Source organism: Periplaneta americana, chromosome 4, assembly GCF_040183065.1.
Source record: "Periplaneta americana isolate PAMFEO1 chromosome 4, P.americana_PAMFEO1_priV1, whole genome shotgun sequence".
Lineage (NCBI taxonomy): Eukaryota > Metazoa > Arthropoda > Insecta > Blattodea > Blattidae > Periplaneta > Periplaneta americana.
In genome coordinates this window covers 76,591,988-76,615,378 of record NC_091120.1, presented here as the reverse complement: position 1 = coordinate 76,615,378, position 23,391 = coordinate 76,591,988, and the positions used below count along the sequence as shown (strand labels likewise).

General features: G+C 34.6%; 2 protein-coding genes across 4 annotated transcripts in view; one reads left to right on the top strand and one right to left on the bottom strand.

Moving 5' to 3' along the window:
* LOC138697977 (tyramine receptor 1-like) overlaps positions 1-23,391 on the bottom strand; it is a 689,651-nt gene that overhangs the window by 82,274 nt on the left and 583,986 nt on the right. The window lies entirely within an intron of this gene.
* On the top strand, positions 6,166-19,837 carry LOC138697971 (glucose dehydrogenase [FAD, quinone]-like). Its single transcript, XM_069823597.1, has 2 exons — positions 6,166-6,236; positions 16,612-19,837. Exon 2 carries the CDS (start codon positions 16,623-16,625, stop codon positions 18,522-18,524), a length of 1,902 nt encoding a protein of 633 aa, XP_069679698.1. The 5' UTR covers positions 6,166-6,236; positions 16,612-16,622; the 3' UTR covers positions 18,525-19,837.

Sequence of the window (23,391 nt, the reverse complement as noted above, 5' to 3'; positions counted from 1 at the left end):
CTCCTTTCTTGTAAACAATACTGGCATCGTCAAAGCATTGATTGCGGCACCTGTTCAAATATGCCAGGTGTAGTATGTATGGTGTTACAGGCATCGACAACCCATGGAAGAATATCATCAACATGGTCTACAAGTGTGGCACACATTAAGGTCTTCAGATATCCCCACCATAAGTTAAGTGGATTAAGATTAGTGATGTTGTTGGCCGTGGGACGGGACCTTGATAACCAATCCGTCACCAAAATTAATGTTGCCGTCAGCTGTTGCCTTGCCGCAAGACTGAAGTGCGCAGGAGCTCCGTCATGCTGGAACCATGTCCTGGCGCGTACTGCAAGCAGTACCCCTTTCAAGAAAATGTGCAGGATGTTTTACAAAAAGAGCTTGTAATTTTCTCCCCTTAAACGATTTGACGAGTAGTGTGTCGTTAATGATGCCACACCACACATTGACACTAAATCGCACCTTAGTCATCTGACTGCAATGAAATATGCACTTATCTGGTCCCAAATGTGGTGGTTGTATATGTTAAAAATTACCATTCCATGTGAAAGTTTCTTCATCAGTGAACAACACACACATTGCGAAATGAAGTTTCACTGCGCTTTGAATGCACATCAGACAGTTCTTTCACGCCCTAGAGCTCCTTTTTTAGTGTTGACTCTCTGATTACTGAGCTTTCAATAAATGTACCTAAAAACAACAGACAACGGCGAATCAATGGGCATAACAATAACAAACAATACAATGTGGCAAACAGTACAACACTAAAACAAGTGCAGCATCGAATCGGTGCGAGATAAGACACACATTGATTAATGAAAAATGTTTATTTTAGTACCCTCTATTTACCATATTCTCCTGTAACCTAAGTTTTGAATCACTCTGTATATTATTAGTCCCTGACACAACAGTACTAGATTTTGCCTCGCTAAAGTTTCTAATTTACAAGAGATCGTAACGCTTCTTAACCTACTGATTAATAATGATAATAATAATAATAATAATAATAATAATAATAATAATAATAATAAATCCAGCATTTATTATGCACTTATTCATAGCCTACTCAAAAAAAAATAATAAAAAAAGGGATCCGGCGTATTCGTAACTGGTTCTTTCGCCAACGGTATGTTTCATCTCGGCCATTTCGTCACGGACTTTTTCGTCATATGGGCATGTTTTGTCACAGGTTGCATTTCGTCATACGTACCTTTGCGCCACAATGGATATGTTTCTTCACAATATTCAATGTACTACACAATATTACTCTCACTATTATTTATTGAATGCTCATCCATTTTTATTAGAATACTGACAGCTTCAACTAGTAGAATACACTGTAGACCTCTGTTCTTACAGACATGGCACACTTAAATGCCATCGACCTGGCCCGGGATCGAACCCGCAACCTTGGGCATAGAAGGCCAGCGCTATACCAACTCACCAACCAGGTCGACTACATATATGATGTTCTAGTGTTTATGAAAGAACATTTGCAGGATTTTAATATGAGAAGTGAGATATATAATCATAATGCAGTTTTAAATGTTATGGTTGTTGTTTCTTAATTTTTTTAATAATGAGATTTTAAATGAAACCTAGTGGTAAATCAATTTACATTTAAATTTCAATGTATTAATGAACAGAGCAAATTGCACTACCTTATGTTGCATTTTTAAAGTTTATTATTAACCTCTGTTGTAGTATTCTTAACTAGTTATTAAACATATGACAATTAGTACTTGATACTGTCTTTTATCTAGTAAATATAGTACTTTTAACTTTATATTATGTAATTTGATAAATATTTACATTGTTTTAATAATTAAATTTTTATTTTGTATATCTATAAAATGTATTGCAGTAAGATTGTAACATTTGACAATGTCTATAGTGAAGTTTTTCATTCAATGACAATAATGATTATTATTATTATTATTATTATTATTATCATCATCATCATCATCATCATCATTACACATTTTACCCGAAGTTAGTGCATATATTCAAAATATGTAATTTAACCAAAGTGTCCAGCGACACCATGCCCAATTGCTCGAAGGTATAGTCCGGATCAGCTTACCTAATACTCTAAGGGTGAAACCTAACCATTCCCCCCCCCCTTACTACGTAAGTTAGACGTCGGCTGTGCGAAAGTCTGAGCAGCGTACCCGGGAGAAGCCGGCGCGGGAGACTGCAAAATCGACTCACGGTCATTGTATTAGTTGTTTTCTTCGCAGTTCTTTATCGCAGCTATACGTAGTTTTACGTAAAGATAATACAGCATAATGAACCTACACACTTGTCAATTTTTCCCCTAAGGAAACTCACAAAGAAGGTAAATAAAACTGTGGACAGAATGCATATGATGGATATTGTACCGGATGATGTACGTTGCATTATCTACTGATGTTTGCAAACATCCTAGAAACTCTCACCAGCGTATTATCAATATTGTCCTGACTCCTAGAAGATCGTAGAAAAATCTACTGTCTTTCCCTCCACTTTCATATAGTGTATTTCCCAACTCTCGTCTATCTCGTATCTCGATTTCAAAATTTATTCACCTGACATAATCTAAACACACGATCACAGCATTCTCACTGTCTGAGAGGACACACGACAGCAACAGAGAGGCAGATCAATAAAATAACTCTACCCCATGAAAGTCTCCTTAACCATTCAGACGCTTCTGCCACCGGAAGGGGAAACTTTAAAATCTCAACAAAAAATATGTACGTACGTAAATATGTAAGTATGCATGCATACATACATAGTGTTCTTCCCAAGAGCAGGTCTTTAACTGCAAACCCAGCATTTTTCATTCTTCCCAAATTCTTTCTTTCCTCTTAATCCCCCCATAATAATACATTAACGTTGTCTATCAGGTGATATCTTTTACCCCGAACTCTTCTCCCGTTCACCATTCCTGATATGTACCATATGTATATTATATTAATACTAACTAGTCCCCTACAAATATAGCAAATCAACAAATTAGACCTACACAAAATAAAGGGAATCAATCACTGCACTCACACGTCAGAAATAGTTTCATATGTGTAAATATATTTATATGGTTATTTATGTACAATGGCTGGAGAGGGCGTCCTGCGCGTATAAGACCCTAAATCGGCCTCTGGCTCAAAGCCAAAAATGTCAATAAACAACAACAACAGCATTCTTCACTACTATCTATGCCCTCCTACAGATCATCCTCATAATAATCATTTTTAACTGTAAATGTTCGAATTTGGAATTCCCTATAGAGAAACAAAGTCGGAAATTGTCAGACATCGAAGAAACTTAACAATAAACTAAGGAAGCATTTGTCAATTAATTTTTGTTAAAACAGTGTTTGTTTATTTTATTTTTTCATTTTTTGCTTATATGCATATAAAAGGATAAATATTAAAATTATTTCAAGATGCTTGTATTATTATTATTATTATTATTATTATTATTATTATTATTATTATTATTATTATTATTATTATTATTATTATTTACCTTTACTCTTATCGTATAATATTATTACTCACTGCCATATTATTGTAAGGCTTTCTATATATTACCTCAAACGTTACTGTACCTAGACCTAATAGATAAGACAATCATTAGAAATATATGTGTATGTATATTACCTACACGTGTTAATTTGAACTAAGTTCATAAATACTTAGTTGACTACTTTCGGCTTGACAGCCATCTTCAGAACTGCTGTGGTCCTTGCGTCTTCCGGTGTCTTCGCTCCCGGTGGGGATCGGTGGGAGTGCGTTTGTGTTGTGTAGTGTGGAGTCAAATAGTGCTTGTATTCTGAAATTCAGTTCTGTGTTGAGGATTTGTTGTGAGTGTGGGTTTGTGCATCTATATATTTTGTATTTTTCTAGTGTGTTTAGTTTCTGGTTTTTCGGTTGGAAACGTAAAATTTCCTTGTTTGTATCTATGTTACTGTAGGTGTGGTAGGCGTTTCTGATGTGTTCTGCGTATGTGGATGTGTTGTGTGATTTTGTTATGGCTGTGATGTGTTCTTTGTAACGTGTTCGAAATGATCTGCCTGTCTGTCCGATGTAGAAATTGTTGCAGGTAGAGTATGGCTGGACGGAAAACAAGCCTTGTTGGTCTTAGCTGTGCCAAAATAAGTAAATAATTAAGACTAAGTAAATTAAATAACTAAATAATATAATTAATTAATAAACAACTAAATAAACAAATAAACAGCTAACTAAATAACTAAATAAATAACTAAAATAAATAAATAAATAAACAATTAAATAACTAAATAGATAAATAACTAAATCAGTGATTGACTGAACAAAAGAAAGAACGAAAGAACCAACGTAAGAACGAAAGAATCAACGAAATAACGAAAGAATCAACGAAAGAACGAACGAAAGAACGAAAGAACCAACGAAAAAACGAAAGAATCAACGAAAGAACCTACGAAAGAACGGAAGAATCAACGAAAGAACCTACGAAAGAACCAACGAAAGAACGGAAGAATCAACGAAAGAACCTACGAAAGAACGAAAGAACCAACGAAAGAACGGAAGAAAGAACGAAAGAATCGACGAAAGAACCTACGAAATAACGAAAGAACCAACGAAAGAACGGAAGAATCGACGAAAGAACGAAAGAACGGAAGAATCAACGAAAGAACGAAAGAATCAACAAAATAACCTACGAAAGAACGAAGGAACCAACGAAAGAACGAAAGAACCTACGAAAGAACCAACGAAAGAACGGAAGAAAGAACGAAAGAATCGACGAAAGAACGAAAGAACCAACGAAAGAACGAAAGAATCAACGAAAGAACGAAAGAATCAACAAAAGAACCTACGAAAGAACGAAAGAACCAACGAAAGAACGAAAGAATCAACGAAAGAACGAAAGAACGGAAGAAAGAACGAAAGAATCAACGAAAGAACATACGAAAGAACGAAGGAACCAATGAAAGAACGAAACAATCAACGAAAGAACCTACGAAAGAACGAAACAACCAACGAAAGAACGGAAGAACCAACGAAAGAACGAAAGAATCAACGAAAGAACATACGAAAGAACGAAAGAAAGAACGAAAGAATCAATGAAAGAACGAAAGAATCAACGAAAGAATGATAGAATCAACGAAAGAACCTACGAAAGAACGAAAGAACCAACGAAAGAGCGGAAGAATTAACGAAAGAATGAAAGAATCAACGAAAGAATGAAAGAATCTACGAAAGAACGGAAGAACCAACGAAAAAACGAAAGAACGGAAGAACCAACGAAAAAACGAAAGAACCAACGAACGAACGAACGAACCAACGAACAAACAAAGAAACAAAGAGGCAAACAAATAATAATATAAATAGAAATTATTATTATTATTATTATTATTATTATTATTATTATTACAATATTAATGTCAATCTACTAACTGTAGATAATTGCACATTATTTCGCTTCCTTTCTTAGTCTCATTTTTATTAGGCTTAGAATTCCAGTATCAAGGTAGGGGTAAGAAATGTAATTCCATTGAAACAGATAACATTACTCGTAACACCAAATCATTATAAAAATTTTGAAATCCACAGCAAAGCAAGGATTTATGTCTTTGTCACATACATTGATGAATATAGGTTTGTCTCATGTTTTTACAATAAATGTTTAATTGAAGTCAAAATTGAGTATAAAAATTAATCAACTACATAGATTTAGTTTGAAATATTATGATTTACTAAAAGAACTCACTGGTTTGGAGAGCTAAAAATATGTTTCCACGTCATACAAGCTCTTTGCACTCCTATCATTTATCGCCTGTCAGAATCAGCGCGCTTCACACTGCAAGGTAAGCATGAAACGTATTTTAATTGCGCATTTGACAAAACGTCGTTAAGTATAAGATGGAAGACCTTCTTTTAAATTCCTGTTATACGTAACTTACATCACACGAGTAACCTATTATTTATTTTGTTTGTTTTATTATTTATATTTGAGTAAACATGTTTGCCACACTGAAGGAGATATTTTGTGTCCAAACAAGTAGAAATTCTTCATGCGTGTCATACAGACGTTTGTTTGATAAATAACGGGTTAAAATATACACAACTTATTGAGTCACACGCCTATCAGTCCTATTGCATTACATGCCTGACTTCTTGCTTAATCTATATAACAAATGCACTTCGGTGCAAGTAAGTAGTAGTTAAGGACTGCAGCTCTTCGTAAAGACGTCAGTCGCGGAAACCGACGAGGTAAGTAGGACGTATATACGTTTGTATGAAAATTATCAATTTCCAGCAATTAGTGAATGATAAAAATAAGAATAACCAATATCTGCTAAATATTAGAATCTTTGAATCCTAGGAGAGTGATGAAATGGCCATAAACACACTCGCTTTAGTCCAGTAACACTTTGGGATACGCAAAATTTCCCTTGGTCAGCCTTTTGGCCTAGTGGTTATCAATTATGGTTCCTAACCTAGATGTTTCAGGTTCTATTCCCGGCTCCACTAAGAGATTTTGCTTAATTAGGAATTGATCCTTGCTATGTAATGAAATGGATGGTTGTGTAATATTTAGGTTCGATTACATTTGAAGGCATTGTGACAGTATTCAGGTAAGTCAAAATACAATATAATGTAATATAAGAATATTTATTTTATATGTTGAGTCGAAATGACTTGTCAATATTTAAAAACAACAACAAATAGTATTTCAACCCATAATTCTACAAACAACTTTAGTAGCTTGAATTTAAACGTGAGTATTTTTCATAGCAAATTATTCAACAACATTTACTATATTTTATATTAATACTTAACGATATACTGTATTGCAGAATGAAATGCTTCATGACTGGCTCAACTTTCTGTTATCAAAACGTTTATACCTACAATCTACTTTGCAACTTAAATTGAAGGATTCTTTTGAAATATTTCGACGTCCGCTAATAAATGAAGTTTTATATTGGAATTAACATGAACTACAAGATTTTATCACTTCGCTATAGTTATAATTTAACAAATAAATGCTTGGTATAATACACACAATGACACAAACTATTAATCTGTAAAACATATATAGCTCATGTGCAATATATTAATAAGATATATTCAGAAGTAATTAATCTTAAACACAGGGCAACATTTATATAATTAGAAGCTGTTTTAATGTTCATAATTTTTAACATTTTTGTGTGCTAATAGTTGTTTTAATTATTGTTGTAAATTGAAGTAGATATGAATACTGATTTCGTTTTAACCATCACACAAATAAATTAATTTAAAAACAATAATTAACTCAACTGTTATTTATTAATTATTTAACTTGTATATATAGTTTTTAATATGCTTATTTTAAGATTGTTTATGTATAATTTAATGGTTATTCCAATCACAGTAAAATTAATAGACCACATGAGATATTTAGAATATATGATTGAAGATGCCAAATAGGCGAAAATCTTAGCATTAAATCTTTTAACTAAGACTAAGTATGTGATTATGTCTCGTGACCAGAATATAGTATGAAATATAACTATGAAAATTGGAGATTAATCCTTCGAAGAGGTGAAAAAATTCAAATATCTTGGAGCAACAGTAACAAACATAAATGACTCTCGGGAGGAAATTAAACGCAGAATAAATATGGGAAATGCCTGTTATTATTCGGTTGAGAAGCTTTTGTCATCTAGTCTTCTGTCAAAAAATCTGAAAGTTAGAATTTATAAAACAGTTACATTACCGGTTGTTCTGTATGGTTGTGAAACTTGGACTCTCACTTTGAGAGAGCACCAGAGATTAAGGGTGTTTGAAATAAGGATTTTAGGAAAATATTTGGGGCTAAGAGGAATGAAGTTACAGGAGAATGGAGAAAGTTACAGAACACAGAGCTGCACGCATTGTATACTTCACCTGACATAATTAGGACCATAAAATCCAGACGTTTGAGATGGGCAGGACATGTAGCACGTATGGGCGAATCCAGAAATGCATATAGAGTGTTAGTTGGGAGGCCGGAGGGCAAAAGACCTTTGGGGAGGCCGAGACGTAGATGGGAAGATAATATTAAAATGGACTTGAGGAAGGTAGGATATGATGGTAGAAACTGGATTAATCTTGCTAGGATAGGGACCAATGGCGGGCTTATGTGAGGGCGGCAATGAACCTCCGGGTTCCTTAAAAGCCAGTAAGTAAGTAAGTAAGTAAGTAAGTAAGTAAGTATATTATATTATATTATATTATATTATATTATATTATATTATATTATATTATATTATATTATATTATATTATATTATATTATATTATATTATATTATATATTTTATTTTATTATATTATTTTATACTACATTACATTTTGTTTTACAAAAATATGTTTATGTTTTAGTATATTAACTGCACTTCATAGATTACTAGTTAAGTTAAAGCACCGAGAGTGATCCCTGATGATCCCGTAAGCGAGTATTCACAACGGATATCTGGTATTGTTTTCCAGTTTCCTCATAACACAATACAACTTAGGTAAACCTAAAGATTACACAAACACCTAGACATAGCCTATATCCCAAGGAACAATCCTTAACCAAGGGAATATTCCTTGGCAGAGTAGTGAATTGAACCTAAAACCTCCTGGTTAAGAGCCAGCATCGCTAACCACTAGACCAAAACTTTGACCCCTTTAACAATAAACACAATCTTATAACATTTACTGAGTAAGATGTGTACCATTAGGAAAGAGACAGATTGCCAATACTTTGAGTTCATTATAGTCAGTTTGTTAATTAGGTCATGGATGGATGTATGTAAGTCCCTTGTGATCCCTTAAGCCAATGGGTTAGGTACAGCTTACAGTAGTAAGATTTTTGGCAATATTCAACATTTTTTTCCTCCATTACTCTGTCTTGTACAGTAATGAAAATTGGTATGTGTAAAACACTATCCTTCTCCTATATGAAAATAATTTTTACGATTTAAAAAACAATTATTTATACTTCTTTTTTTCAAAATTCATAATGGTGGTAGTTCACTGTGCAGTGATGAAGCGTTTCCCTCATAACTCATAAACTTCTTAACTTTTTTATGTTCGCTCTCTTTTATTTTATTGCTGAAAATCATGTTTACAATGTCATGCTCTTTCAACTACATTCCTTGATAAATATTTTTTTTATTTTGTATTAGAAGAAAATACTGACATCTGAACATTTTTAAATTAATTTATTTTTTTATCAGACAGTCTATCAAAGGTAGAGCAGTGATCTTGCATCATATTGTAGATATGATATGCATAAATACACACAAAAAATGTCGTGACAAAATGTTGGATAGTTTTTTAATTATGTGAGAAACGCTTCATCACTGCACAGCGAACTGAATTTTGGAAGAAAAAAAAAAAAAGTAAATATTTTTTTAAATCGTAAAAATATTTTTTTCATATTGCAGAAGGACAGTGTTTTACACATAGGCTACTAATTTTCATTATTGTATAAGATACAGCAATGGAGGAAAAAATGTTGAATATTTCCAAAATTTTACTGCTGTAAGCTGTACCTAACCCCTTAAGGGGATATTCACAGTGCAGTTCTGGTATAGTGCGCTAGAGTTACGTGAAGTAAGTCCAAAAATGGTTCAATTCTATTGCTATAACTTCTTTTAACAAGTTGCCACAAAAGACACGTATATAATTTAAATCTGTTTTGTAAAATTGGTTAATCAACCATCCATTCTATAGTATTAGTGAATTTCTTGACATCGCTGTAAATGTGTTCTAAATTTCTAAGCTGCATTGCTCTGTATTATTGCGATTATTATTAGCATTGTTATTATTACCAGTATTATTTTTTCATTAGTAGTCTATTGTTTGCATTCATCTGTTTTCACATTTTATGTCAAATATTATTTTATATCTCCTGTAATTTAGAACTTTTTATGTCTATTGCAACAAACTGTTGCTCATGATATTAATAAACGATTGAATGATACACTAATAGTTATTTATGGTACTTGTGAGGTAAGTGCATCTTTATTGCGCGAGTGGAAAGATTTAAGCACGAGGCGTCAGCCTCGTGCTTAAATTACACAAGCGCAATAAAGATCACGCTCACAAGTACCATACGTAATTTTATCCATGACCATAACGAAAAATTGTGTTTTATAGAAGAAAATATGTTGAAAATAAGTCATATAATCACATATCATGGCATGGATTTTAGAATCGATACGTGTACTAGTAGGTTATGATGTAGGAGGCCATGATTAGTGAAGAATGGTATCTAAGGGGTTGGATAAATAACGAATTATAATTAATTATACAATTTTATTTTTTTTTTCACTTTAAACGTGTATTTTCGTCTTTTTGAAGTTTCAGGGATTATTTAGAAGTGTTCATGGGACTAATGTGATTAAAATAATTTCACATTTTACTTCTGTAAACTTGAGAGGAATATTAAAACGTAATTTATCATCGTGTCTGTTTAGCTCAGTTGACTAATGCGTGTTGTTTCAAAAGTTTTAAAATTTTTAAAATCCTATAAACCCATCTTCGCTGGTTCAAGTCTCCTCGCATCCCAAAAGGTAAATTATTACAAAATTAAAAAAAAATACATATTAGATATGGATGCAATGCACAAATTACGACGTAGTAGATAGTGGAAAGAGAAGGAGATAGAGTGTTTGTATTTGTGTATTGAGTGTATGTATGTATCTAAATTCAAGAATTACACCTATTTAAGAAAAGGTAATAAAGAAGTAGAGGTAATGACATCTAGTCACTAATAAGCTTATAATAACTTCTTGAGTAATAGTTGAATGGAAAACTACACGTGTGTGCCCGGGTACTAGGAAAATACTAATGAACTGTGAGATAAAGTTCAAACTGTGAGGTAAAGTCTTTATCTCACTAGTGAAATAAAGTAATGCTGAATAAAAGCCTGCTTTTCAAACGCGAAAGTATTTAGTAAATACATGTTTTTCGTTATGGTCATGGATAAAGACTTTTATGCCATCCTAGCATTATAAACAGATTGTTACTACTTCGATAATCTTGCATAATTGGCTTAATATGGCACGCGTGCTGATAAAATAAATGACGTAACACCGGAACGCTTACTATCTTAATTGTCGTTTCCACTCGCGGCGTAACAAGAAATAAAATGTAGGATAGTAGGTAACGTATCATTTATTTCCAATCTTTAACAATTTTATATCACTTTTGTAATATCACATAAAACAGTTCTGTGTTTCAGAGAAAAATTTATTAACAAAATAAAGAAACATACCTAACATACCCTGCAAGGCCATCCATTACACTTTACTCAATGCAAAGGCCAGGCGCAACTAATCGATATGAACATATGAAGACAATTTGTCAGCTATGGATCCGGAATTAAATTTCTTTCATAATTTCTCTCCTACAATTTATAATGCTAAGATGGCATAAAGTGTTGTATCCAACTCGTGGATAAGATAATCTTATTCAGACAGACGTGGAAATTGTCGCACTCACTATCGTTCGTACGGCAAACATTCACTCGTGACGTAATCATCAAGATTATTCATTTGTTGCATAAATAACTATTTATTCTATTGTGAGAACCACAATTGCAGCACTAAGCCAACCACTGAATCTATAACAGGGTAAATGTTGATAATATTTTGATACTAATAATATTGTGACAGTACTTTTTGAGAATCTTTTACAATTTTACTGAGCGACAGAAGGACCGGTTTTGTGCAGAAACTTGTCCACGAACCTTCCCCTTAATACGTTGACGCAAAAACCGATCTTCCTCTCGCTCAGTGAAATTGTAAAAAAAAAAATCTCAAAAAGTACTATCATAATATTATTAGTATCACAATATTACCAACCTTCACCCTATATCTAAATATTCTGGAAAATAAATAGGTCTACTTGGTTGAAGGGCAACGCGAGCAGTAGCAGAGGGATAATACTGAACAACAAGAATTTTGCTCCGACTTAAAACAATGTGTCCCTTATGGTTTGATGTACGCTCAATCCGAAAATGCATCTCTTTTCTTCGTATCACGTAAGGTTTTTCAGATATACTATGATCTCACTTTTCGATGAGCGCTCCCCCAGGAAACGTCTGGCGCAGGTTGGGGGTATAAACCAAAACAAAAGCTAATGCATTTTATGAGTTAATGACTTATTTCTGGTTTCTTATGTTTGTTGGCATGTTCTTTTGTGCTTCTAATAAATAAACAGATATTGGTCCCTTCTATTAAGTAAATTTCATAATAGTTAAATGTGATATCTATGCAATGAACAAACAAGAGTGTGGTTTTCAGTATTTAAAGGAAAGGTTTACCAGTTTGAGTGAAGGAAAATTAAAAGAGATCATTTTCATTGGTCCAAAAATTTACAAAGTTATGACTGAACTTTTGTTTAAGGAAAAACTTCCCGTTACAGAAAGAATAGCATGGCGCGCTTTCAAAGACGTTTGCTCAAATTTCCTTGGTAATTCTAAGGCAGACAACTACATAGAAATTGTTGTGGACACCATGTTAAGTGCATATGACAAAATGGAGTATAATTTGTCTCTCAGAATACACTTTTTACATTCTCATTTGGATTTCTTTCCTCCTCATTTTGGAGCGGTAAGCGACGAACATGCGGAAAGATTTCATCAAGAAATATTTTAAATGGAAAGGGAATATAAAGGAAGATCATAATCCAGCATGCTTGTAGACTATTGTTGGTTCCTTGTAAAAGACAGTCCCGGGTCTAGTTATAAACAGAAGACATCCAGAAAATTATTTGAGATGCAAGTTCAAATTCCAAGATTTTTCTCATACGCATGAATATTATTTATTACTGTTGTGTTTTAAACTATGTAACATAATTTTTGTATGCAGTACACATTTTTCAAGTATTACGAGGCATTTTGTTTTTTAAACTATGTAACATCATTTTTGTATCCAATACACATTTTTCAAGTATTATGAGGCATTTTGAATCCCTAGTGCGTTGTAATATTATCAGTAGCAGTGAAAAATTAAAAACAAATACGTTTTACCATAAAAAATTTAATTCATTTTCTCCGGAAAATGGTACGTGATGGAGCAATTTGGATTTTAAATTCAGATTTGGGGCACACATATTAGTAATATTCACCTATTTTGATTTCGGAGCAACACAAAAAGTAAAAGTTTGTTGTTCAGTGTATTATTGCAGTACTGTTGTAAACGCTGTGCTTTGTGTTCCTTTGTTGGATTTATCTGTGTATAGTCCTTCAAGGATCATTAATAAATTATTCACTCTCGCTACAAAATATTGCAAACGAAAATGTGTAAAGACTTAAAAAATTGAGCACTATAAGTTTTTGAAGGTCATTGAATTTCCACACAGGCAATGGCAGGAGATGACGAAATAGGTGCAATTTGGGTAGTCGACAGCGTTCGTCGGTTGCATATATAATTATTTTTCAACATTTTTCAACATGTAGCACACTAAAAGTGTAATTTAAAATCTCACGTCACACTTATATATTCTAAAACAGTGGTTCCCAATCGGGGAGTAATTTTGAGGGTTTCAGGAGGAATATATTTACTGATTGTTGACTTGTATGGCGTTCGCTGAAAGTTGACTCTTGTGGAATCACTTTTTTGGCCACGTTCTTTGTTTCTCTTTCGGGTTTTGAGTTGTTATTGCGCATGCTGTCAGTATATCCAATATTGGCATGGAATATTAGAGTAAGTAAAAATACCATAATTTAATCGTCATTGGCGATAATTTCAAACATTGTGTACGTATAGTACATTATTGTCGTAGATGTTACCAGTCCAAAATTCTCTGTTTCTTTAATAGGCTTCGAGTTGTTACTACGCATGCCAATATAATATGTATAGTTGTGAAATTTTAATATAGTGAATCTAAAAGTGTTTACCAGGAAAACTGTAAATTCCAATGAGAAAGTCTGTTTCCAGAAATATGTCTTCATTATTAATGTAAAACATGGATAAATCTCTCAATTTAAATATTTTAATGTTTTATTTTCAAAAGGAAAATATTTTACAAGTTTTATAGACATTGAATCTAAGTGGTCTTGGCTGGGTAATAGGTATTCTTTTATTTCCCTGAAGATTGCATCACAGTCTAGTATATAGTCACGAAGCTCAATACGTAGGGAATATGCATCCATAGATATTTGCTAACCACTAGGATCGCTACCATCGCCTCATCACAATGTGAAATAGTACCGGGACAACTATTGTTCCTAGCACCCTCAACAACTCAAGTCGTGACTGTATATAGGCTACTAGACTGTGATTGCACTATTGCTGTTAATCTATGTTTTACAAGGAGATATTGTTGAAGAAATATTTTGAGAGTTTGCAGTATTAATTCCAGAACTCTGGGATCAAGGAACATTTTACTCTGTACTGTAATATTTCTGTCACTTATATTAAGTAGTTTGGGTTAATAACAATTAATCTTACAGCGTTACTGAATATTTTGATTTAGACAGGTCACATTTGTTTTGAAACGGGGAAAATGAAGGACATTAACATACTCATCTGTAACGTTCGTGACATGAAAGAAAGAGCTATAAACTATTTACCGATTATGTTTATGTGAACAGAATGGATGCCAGGAGATTTACATAGTTTTCAATTAACACTACGGGAATGAATCTATTTTTGCTTGAGGCAGAGACCCGAGTTTTGCACTTTTTATTAATAAGGTTTGAAGTGAGTTCACAAGTCTTGTAACATCCGTGACGGAACCTTCTTTATTTTCTGCAATAATAATGCATTTTATTCAACACCTTTTTTTCTGTAAAATGATACAGATCTTCTAAATTGATTCCAATAATAAAAGCTCACAAAAGTAATTTCATTTTCAATATATAGAGTTTGAAAATGGTAAAAATGTAACATCCGTGACAACTGGAATTATTGTAAAATAACGCAATTACTGCTGTAATTCGCGATAACATGAATCCTTGTTTACTTATAGTGAATTATTATCAATGAAACATTGGAACTACTCATAATAAGGCTTGCATATTTACTTTAAAAGTGAAGAAAATACTATTCACGTTTTCTTATCCACTGAGGATCTTTTAACTTTTGTTTCTTAAATCTGATTTTATTGCCTGAAGCTCTGCATGAAAATATGTTAATCCATTTTCTAATACAGAATAATGAAACTAAATTCCACAACAAATGTTTGCAGGAGTTTATTTGATGTTTCTAGCAGTTCTTTGGAAGGTACTTTAATTTTCCATCTTCTCTGTTTTCACTCGTTTAAAACTGTAAATAGTTAATTTTCATTTCAAATAATTTTTCGAAACATGAGTAAATACAAGATACATTAAAGATTATATATTACAGTTATATGAACACTAATAAATACAATACAATTATTAAAGAAATTAGTAATAGTCAGACATGTTTCGAAGATGCTTCTCCATCTTCAGTGACTATTTACCACGACGGATGGTTCAGGTGATCGAACCGCGTTGTTGCTGAATGTTAATTAGAGAATATTTTGATAAAATTAAACACAATTATGACACCACTTAAAAGCATTTACAGATGATGAGTCTATATAAAAACTGAAGTTACAAAAATAAGCTCTCAATTTTTGGATAGAAACTAAATTGCGATCATCGTTGGACAAATTTTTTATCTTCATTATGTGTCCATTGTGATGGATTAAGATGACTATTACAGTTTTACTCGTCACACTACTTTTGACCAATAAAACGGTATGAAGGACGTCTTGCAATCAATCATGGCTGGTTATCCCACAATTTTATCGCTTCTCTCGCATTTTATTTATTTATTTTTTATTGAACATAACAGGCAAAGCCCAATTACAATGTCCAAGACTGACAAACTAATTTAATTTAATTGTTTAATTTTATCGCTTCCCTTGCATTTGTTTAATTTTATCGCTTCCCTAGCATTTGTTCGTTTTTATCACTACCCCAGCATTTGTTTCTTTGTTTGCCAACATTTCAAACTGCAAATCCTTTACGGTACTATGAAAATGCTTTGCAATCGTCATTTGTATACAGCATAGATAATCAACTAAAAATGGCGGCTCTATTCAAACGTTTTGGTGAAGCTAACATTTGTGAAGTAGAATTTCGTAAGCCAAATTAATATTTTATTGTATTTGTTCTAATCTTTATAATATAATTTCTTCTAATCGTGTAATAGTCAATTAAATCCCACTCGAGTTTTGATTGTCTAGATAAGTCAAAACCTCTAGTTAGTTTACTGTTGATAAATATATAATCACAATCATTAAAAAAAAAAATCCTCCAACTTAGTACTAACCAAAATTCTCCATGATAAATAACATGGTCACGTGACTATATTTAACGGTGCTACTGACCACTAGGAATTACGACTGCTTGCAAATAAACATAGCAGGGAAATGAGTCACATTGGAAATAACATAGGCTTTCAGAGAATAACGAAATTTTGGAAATTAAACCTATCTAGTACGTTCAAGCATAGTCTTCTAAATGCTTTCCAAGGTTAAACTCAAACTATTTAAAACTGGGGATATGTCACTTTAGAAATAAACCCTTCAAGTCAGTAACCAAAAAATTGCTTTTTGATGTAAAAAAATTCCTTCGTTCTTTGGTTTCAGATCACTGCAACATGGAAGCAGAATGTCTCTTAAATATAACGTCCAGCTCTTCAAATACAGTGGGAACATCCGGTGTCAGCGCACTTCTCTTCACAAACCTCATCGCTAGTATCATCAGTTCACAGAAACAACTGGGAAATCCGGATGACTATCCACAAGACGCTCTCCCCAGTCTGCAGGACGAATATGATTTCATCGTGGTGGGAGCAGGTTCGGCAGGCTCAGTAGTTGCCAGTCGACTTAGTGAGGATGAGCAGTGGAAAATTCTTCTTCTGGAGGCGGGAGGAGATCCAACTGCCACGTCGGATATCCCGGCTCTCGTATTTGCGTTACAACAGACAGAATTGGACTGGCAGTATCGGACTGAACCTCAAGAGGGCATGTGTCAAGGATTGAAAGATAAACGTTGTAATTGGCCCCGTGGTGAAGTTCTTGGAGGCAGTAGTGTTCTCAATTTTTTGATGTACGTCAGAGGAATGAGGCAAGATTATGATGAATGGGCCATTGCTGGGAACAAAGGCTGGGGCTTCAATGAACTTTTACCATTCTTCAAGATATCCGAAGATATGACTTATCAACCACAATTTCAGGCTAAGGAAGACAATGTGACATATTATGGAACAGGGGGACCTTTGACACTAGAACAAATCAGTACAACTGGATATGAAGAAATATTTCTGAAGACAGTGCAGGAGATGGGATATGATCATATAAGGGATATTAACATAGAGCCTCAGTTAGGTTTTGCTAGAGTACTTAGCACGATCAGAAACGGAACAAGATGTAGTACTGCAAAGGCTTTCCTAAGTCCCGCAAGATTCAGAGAAAATCTACATGTTATTAATCATGCCCATGTCACTAAAATACTAATTAACAATTCTTCGAATACAGCGTATAGCGTTCAATTTAAAGACAAAGCAGGTAAAACTCATACTGTAAAATTTACAAAAGAAGTTATAGTGTCAGCTGGAGTAATAAATTCTCCCCAGATATTAATGCTATCAGGTATTGGCCCTCAAGAACATTTGACGGAAGTAGGTGTGTATCCTGTGATCAAAAATCTCAGCGTCGGTGAAAACTTGCAAGATCATCTTCTATTTCCAGGTTCCGTTTTCAATATGAAAAAACCTCAGACATATGAGACATTAAATCTAAGTTCTCCAGATGTATATTACCAGTTCCTATCGCACAGATCTGGTATCCTAACTACATTATTGGGTTTCACAGTAAGTGGATATATAAAAACTAACGTTTCATCACCTCAGGAAAGGCCAGAATTGCAGATTTTCTTCTGGGTTTTACTTGCTAATGATACAAGTGGAGTAAATGGAATTTCAAAAGCTTTAGGTTTTAATGATGAAACATATAATTCTCTTCTGGAAGCTACACATCAGGACGACTTAGTTTTTGTTTTGCCTTCACTGCTGCGTCCGAAAAGTAGAGGAAGAGTTCTTCTCAATTCATCAAATCCTTTCGATCAACCACGAATACTTGCTGGGTATTTGTCAGATCCAGACGGTATGGATGTTAAGACACTCTTAGAAGGAATTAAATTCTCAGAAAAATTTATTAAAACTAAAGAGATGATATCAAGAAATGCTACACGGAGGAAGTTACGGATGACTGAGTGTGACCGTCTTGAGTTTGGTTCAGAAAATTACTGGATTTGTGCTTTAAGAAACATTGGAACTACGTGCTATCATCCAGTTGGAACATGTAAAATGGGACCAAGCTCAGATTCCAACGCCGTTGTGGATCCAGAATTAAAGGTTCACGGACTAAAAGGAATCAGAGTCGCCGATGCATCCATAATGCCAAATATTGTAAGTGGAAACACTAATGCTGCAAGTATAATGATAGGAGAGAAGGCTGCAGATATGATCAAGAAAGACTGGCTCTCGCAAGCAAAGTAACTTCGTAATCTTTCTAATTTAACAAAGTCTACGCGAAATATGTTGTACAACGTTGCTACTTTCAAATTCAATTTTTTAACATTAAAGGATTAAACATTTTTGAAAGGCAAGACGCTACTTCAGTCATTCGACTCAGTCATTTCCGGACCTAAGTTCCTGATCTCAAATTGATACATGTGCCCTTCCCAATCATCCCTGAAAGTTTGTAACACTAGCCCGGAAACATCCTTTATAATACGAAAAAGGAAGAAGAGTAAATGTGAAGGAAACAAAGTAATATTAATTCAGGAGGCTTAAATCTTCACAAGCTTTCCCAATCAGGGGTCGACTATACAGACAAAGCATGTACAATATAAAAGGGTGAGAATAATAAACAATTTTAAATAATATGATGAGAATTGACTCTCAAATCAATATACAGAGGGTGCCGAAAAAATGTATACACACTCTGACAGGAGATATCTATTTAATATATTTCAAAGTTGGACCGAAATATAACAGTAATGTGCAGTATGATGTCCTGTAAACAAATGAGACTCACGCGTTGCTGCGCGACAGGTCAATCAACAACAACAACAAAATGGAGCCAAGATTATGGTTTGAAAAGCGGAAAGCAATTTTGAAGTGGTACTAGAGAACCGAGAATATTGTTGAAGTTCAACGGCAATGTTGTAGGTTGTCATCTAGGTGTTTAATTGGACCATTCTTTTTTGATGAAACAGTAACTGGCCAAGTGTACCTGAACATGTTACGCACATTGTCTTACCCGCCTTTCGTACACTGTATGGAAATGAGGAATTTTACTTCCAACAGGATGGTGCACCACCACACTACCACCGAGATGTACGTGCGTACTTTGACGACAATCTTCCGGGGCACTGGATAGGACGAAGAGGTCCGATTGAGTTTCCACCGCGTTCTCCGGATCTAATTCCGTTGGACTTTTATCTATGGGGGACTCTTAAGAATGTTGTATACCGTAGAAAACCAGCTACACTGGCAGCACTTCGGGAAGAAATTGAAACGGCATGTGCTGCAATCGCTGAGGACACTTTCGCAAACGTTGCTCGAACAGTAGTTCAACGTACTCAGAAGTTTGTCGACGCCCATGGTGGGCATTTTGAGCAACTGTTGTAACTGTAAAAGTCTAAAATGATTACTGATCATCACTTTCTGTTTGTGTGAATTCAGCTTTGTTATATTAACATAGTTTTTTCTTTGTTTGATACACTTTTTGGTACCGTCTGTATATATACATACGTATATCTGTATTATAAATATCAGTACGATTAAAACATAGTACCAAATTATAATTAATCTTAAGTTATTTTAGTATTATTCAATCCTCAAATATTTATGATTGAAGTAATAACGAATATGTACACCTATTATCAGACATTACCTCTCGCTTGACTAGATTATTTTACGGCGCTTTATCAACAGCTTAGGTTATTTATTTAGCTTCTGAATGAGATGAAGGTGATAATGCCGGTGAAATGATTCCGGGGTCCAACACCGAAAGTTATCCAGCATTTGCTCATATTGGGTTGAGGGAAACCTCGGAAAAAACCTCAACCAGGTAACTTGCCCCGACCGGGAATCGAACCCGGGCCACCTGGTTTCGCGCCCAGACGCGCTAACCGTTACTCCACAGGTATGGACGTCTCTCTTGATGATATGTAGCGGAGGAAGAACAAATTTTTTTTTGCCTATACATCTGAAGTGTAATTAGAGCAGTATGTTGCTAGTCGGCGATGTATGTAAAGGAGGGGGAAAGGAACTGGCCACTCTATCCCATTATCTCCTGGCTTAGTTGTCTTATGATAAGTATAACTGTGGTCACTTATGAGTAGGTTTCGAGTCTTGGGATCCGATACAATAAGTTTACTGTGCATGTACTATAGGCTGTTGATTCGTTGCAGGCAGTGAAAGGTAGAGATGTGTTGAGGTAACAACGTTGCTATTTAGAGTACGGTAATATGGGGAAACACACACATATGGACATTACACAATGGCAATGCCAAAAGAATGTGAAAAGCATTTATTCTCCTGTATTTTATAATCATTTGTGTTTAATTATACACAGTGTTAATGGTGGAAATAAACATGTAGCAATTTTAATTTCTTCATTTATCCTATTGGTCGTCATTAAGAAGTGCAGTTACAGTACCGAATTGCAATGTACTACAAGATACATTTTCAGTGTCTCAAACGTAAATCTTTTTCGGTTATCTGCCAAACATAATTTGTACTGTGAAAAGCTGTGCTCTGCGTCGCAATGACGTGATAAGAGCAAAAAGAAAAAACCTAACATCATTGCAGTCTCCAAGAGACAGTCCTTTATTCTTGGGTGACTCTATGTCCATTAATTTGCTTTTTCTGTTACACAATGTTCCATATCCGTTATTCTTACATAAAATTTATTTCCACTCCTCTTTCATATGTTCAGTATTCGGTGTACTTGGTGTCTCATTAATTCTCTGCGTCATTTCCTAAACTAATTTGAGAGCTTCCGGCATCTCTTGGTCTGACTTTTCTAACCGTGTAATAGTTTCAGACACAGTTTGAAAATTGGTTTGTATGAAAACCAAATCATTCGTCAGAACCTTCAAATCCAGAGCGTTTTTCTTTGCGTATTTGTTGGCATTCATTCTACAGTACCCCCACCCTCTGTACGCTTTACCACTATACTCAGTTCGCCGTTATGCGGTTTTCCCACTGAACTCCTCTATTGGATCCGAAGTTTCGAAGCCTGCTTATGAGATTCAAGCCTGTCTTCGGACAGTTGATTAAACAACAAACAATCCCCTCGTTAGAATTAAATACAATAATTTAGTCCACAAGTAATGTAATACTGACCCAAAAATTTAAACCAGTAGGCAGTGGTGTCACTCTGCCGGTTCGGACGAACCGGTTGTTAAATCATTTCTAGGTAATATTTGAAATTACCATGGGCATATAATATATATATATATATATATATATATATATATATATATGTTTAACATAGGTACACATGAGAGAATTGGTTGTTAAACTTTTGGAATATCACCACTGCCAGTAGGTGCGCCAAGAATGGAATTTCAAAACCTCCCGTGTCTATCAACGTGAGAAATATCGTCCTCCACTACTATCACAAACCCTGGATTCAACGACTCCACACGACATTGTTTCCATTCTTTGTCTCTAGTGTACCAACCTATATATCTATGAACTATTTTAGGTTCTATCGTGTTATTAACTTCACGCCAACTATGCAAATTTACTACTTTATCATAGCTCTTCTTTCTACTTTTTACATCATGCTGTCACTTCTGCCTTTGTGTTTCAAATCTAATCATACTCAGTTCGACATTGCAGGAAAAACACTGCACTTTGTCGATAGAAAGGTAAAAATACTCTCAATTGAGATTAACACTTAACTTTTATTTGAGTACTGAGCAAAGACAATAAGGTCCAAAGGAGACCAAATGTATGCGAATGCAGTAATATTAAATGTTATGTTTTATTTAACGACGGTCGCAACTGCAGAGATTATATCAGCGTCGCCGGATGTGCCGGAATTTTGTCCCGCAGGAGATCTTTTACATGCAAGTAAATCTACTGACATGAGCCTATCGCATTTAAGCACACTTAAATGCGGCATAGAAGGCCAGCGCTATAGCAACTCGCCAACCAGGTCGACGAAAGCAGTGACTTTGGGAAAGTACATTCAATAGGAAATAGGTAATATTTGCCCAAGGTAAGTTTGCTTAAGAGGGAGACAAAAGAAAGAAGGATGATTTGATAGATTAGGGGTAGAGAATGAAACAACTGCACGCATACTTAGGTCACTTATGAGCCCGTTGGGATATGAGGGATTTAAAAATGCACAAAATTTGTTTGAGCGCTCTTCATTTGCGGTCGTTTAACGTAAATTTAATCTAAATGCGCCATTTCCAGGTTTCTATATGCAAAAGCTAGCACGGTAACAACTTTTAGCATTTTAAGGTAATTTATAAAGAAAAATAAAAAAATTCTGTGAAATACAAGAAAAGTTTTATACAGGCTGTTTTTAACTTAATGTGCAAAATTACAGGGCCTTAGTCCCTAAGCCAGGCATGATCACAAGCAGACGGTAGGGGAAGTACCTGGTGTCCCCAACCCCTCTTATATTTAGCAAAGCAACCGCTTACTACCTGAACGAGACGACGCACAGTGATCCTTTTATGCTATCTCGCCGCGCAAAATTCGATTCAGTATTAAAATGATCTAGAAACATTAAAATAACAATTTGTACATAATGTTAAGCATTTTCCTTACCCATATCGACATGATTCGAGTTCAATTTAGGCTTAATATTAACTCAATCACAGACATATAGGTATTCTATAGACAACAACACTGTAGAGCTTCAGGTCTTCATCACTGCATGTATGAAATATACAGAATGTTTCAAAAATACGGGGCATAATTTCAGGTATGTATTTCCCACATGTAGACAATCAAAATAGTTCATTACAACATGCTTTATTTCCGAGTTATGGCCTTCACAACATTGAAATTCACCGGAACGTTTTTCTTTCCGCTGGTCGTTGCCGTCAAAGGAGACATTAAGAGGGTACTCTGACAGTTCATTCCGAGGCGATGGTTACATTCAGTGTTGTGTAGGAGTTACACTGTGCGACATGTATTCAAATCAAGAGCTGGTAGAGATACACTTCATGTACGGTAAGGCGGACGGCAATGCTGCGCTGGCTGCTCGTTTGTACCAGGAGAGGTACCCACAGCGACAATGTCCAGATCGGAAGACATTTGTACGTCTCCATTACCGTCTGTGCGAGTATGGAAAATTTAACTCTCCGTGTTAGGGAAGGGGTCGACCAAG

Coding starts and splice junctions, on each gene's coding strand:
- LOC138697971 (XM_069823597.1), top strand. CDS start 16,623: ATGGAAGCAGAATGTCTCTTAAATATAACGTCCAGCTCTTCAAATACA.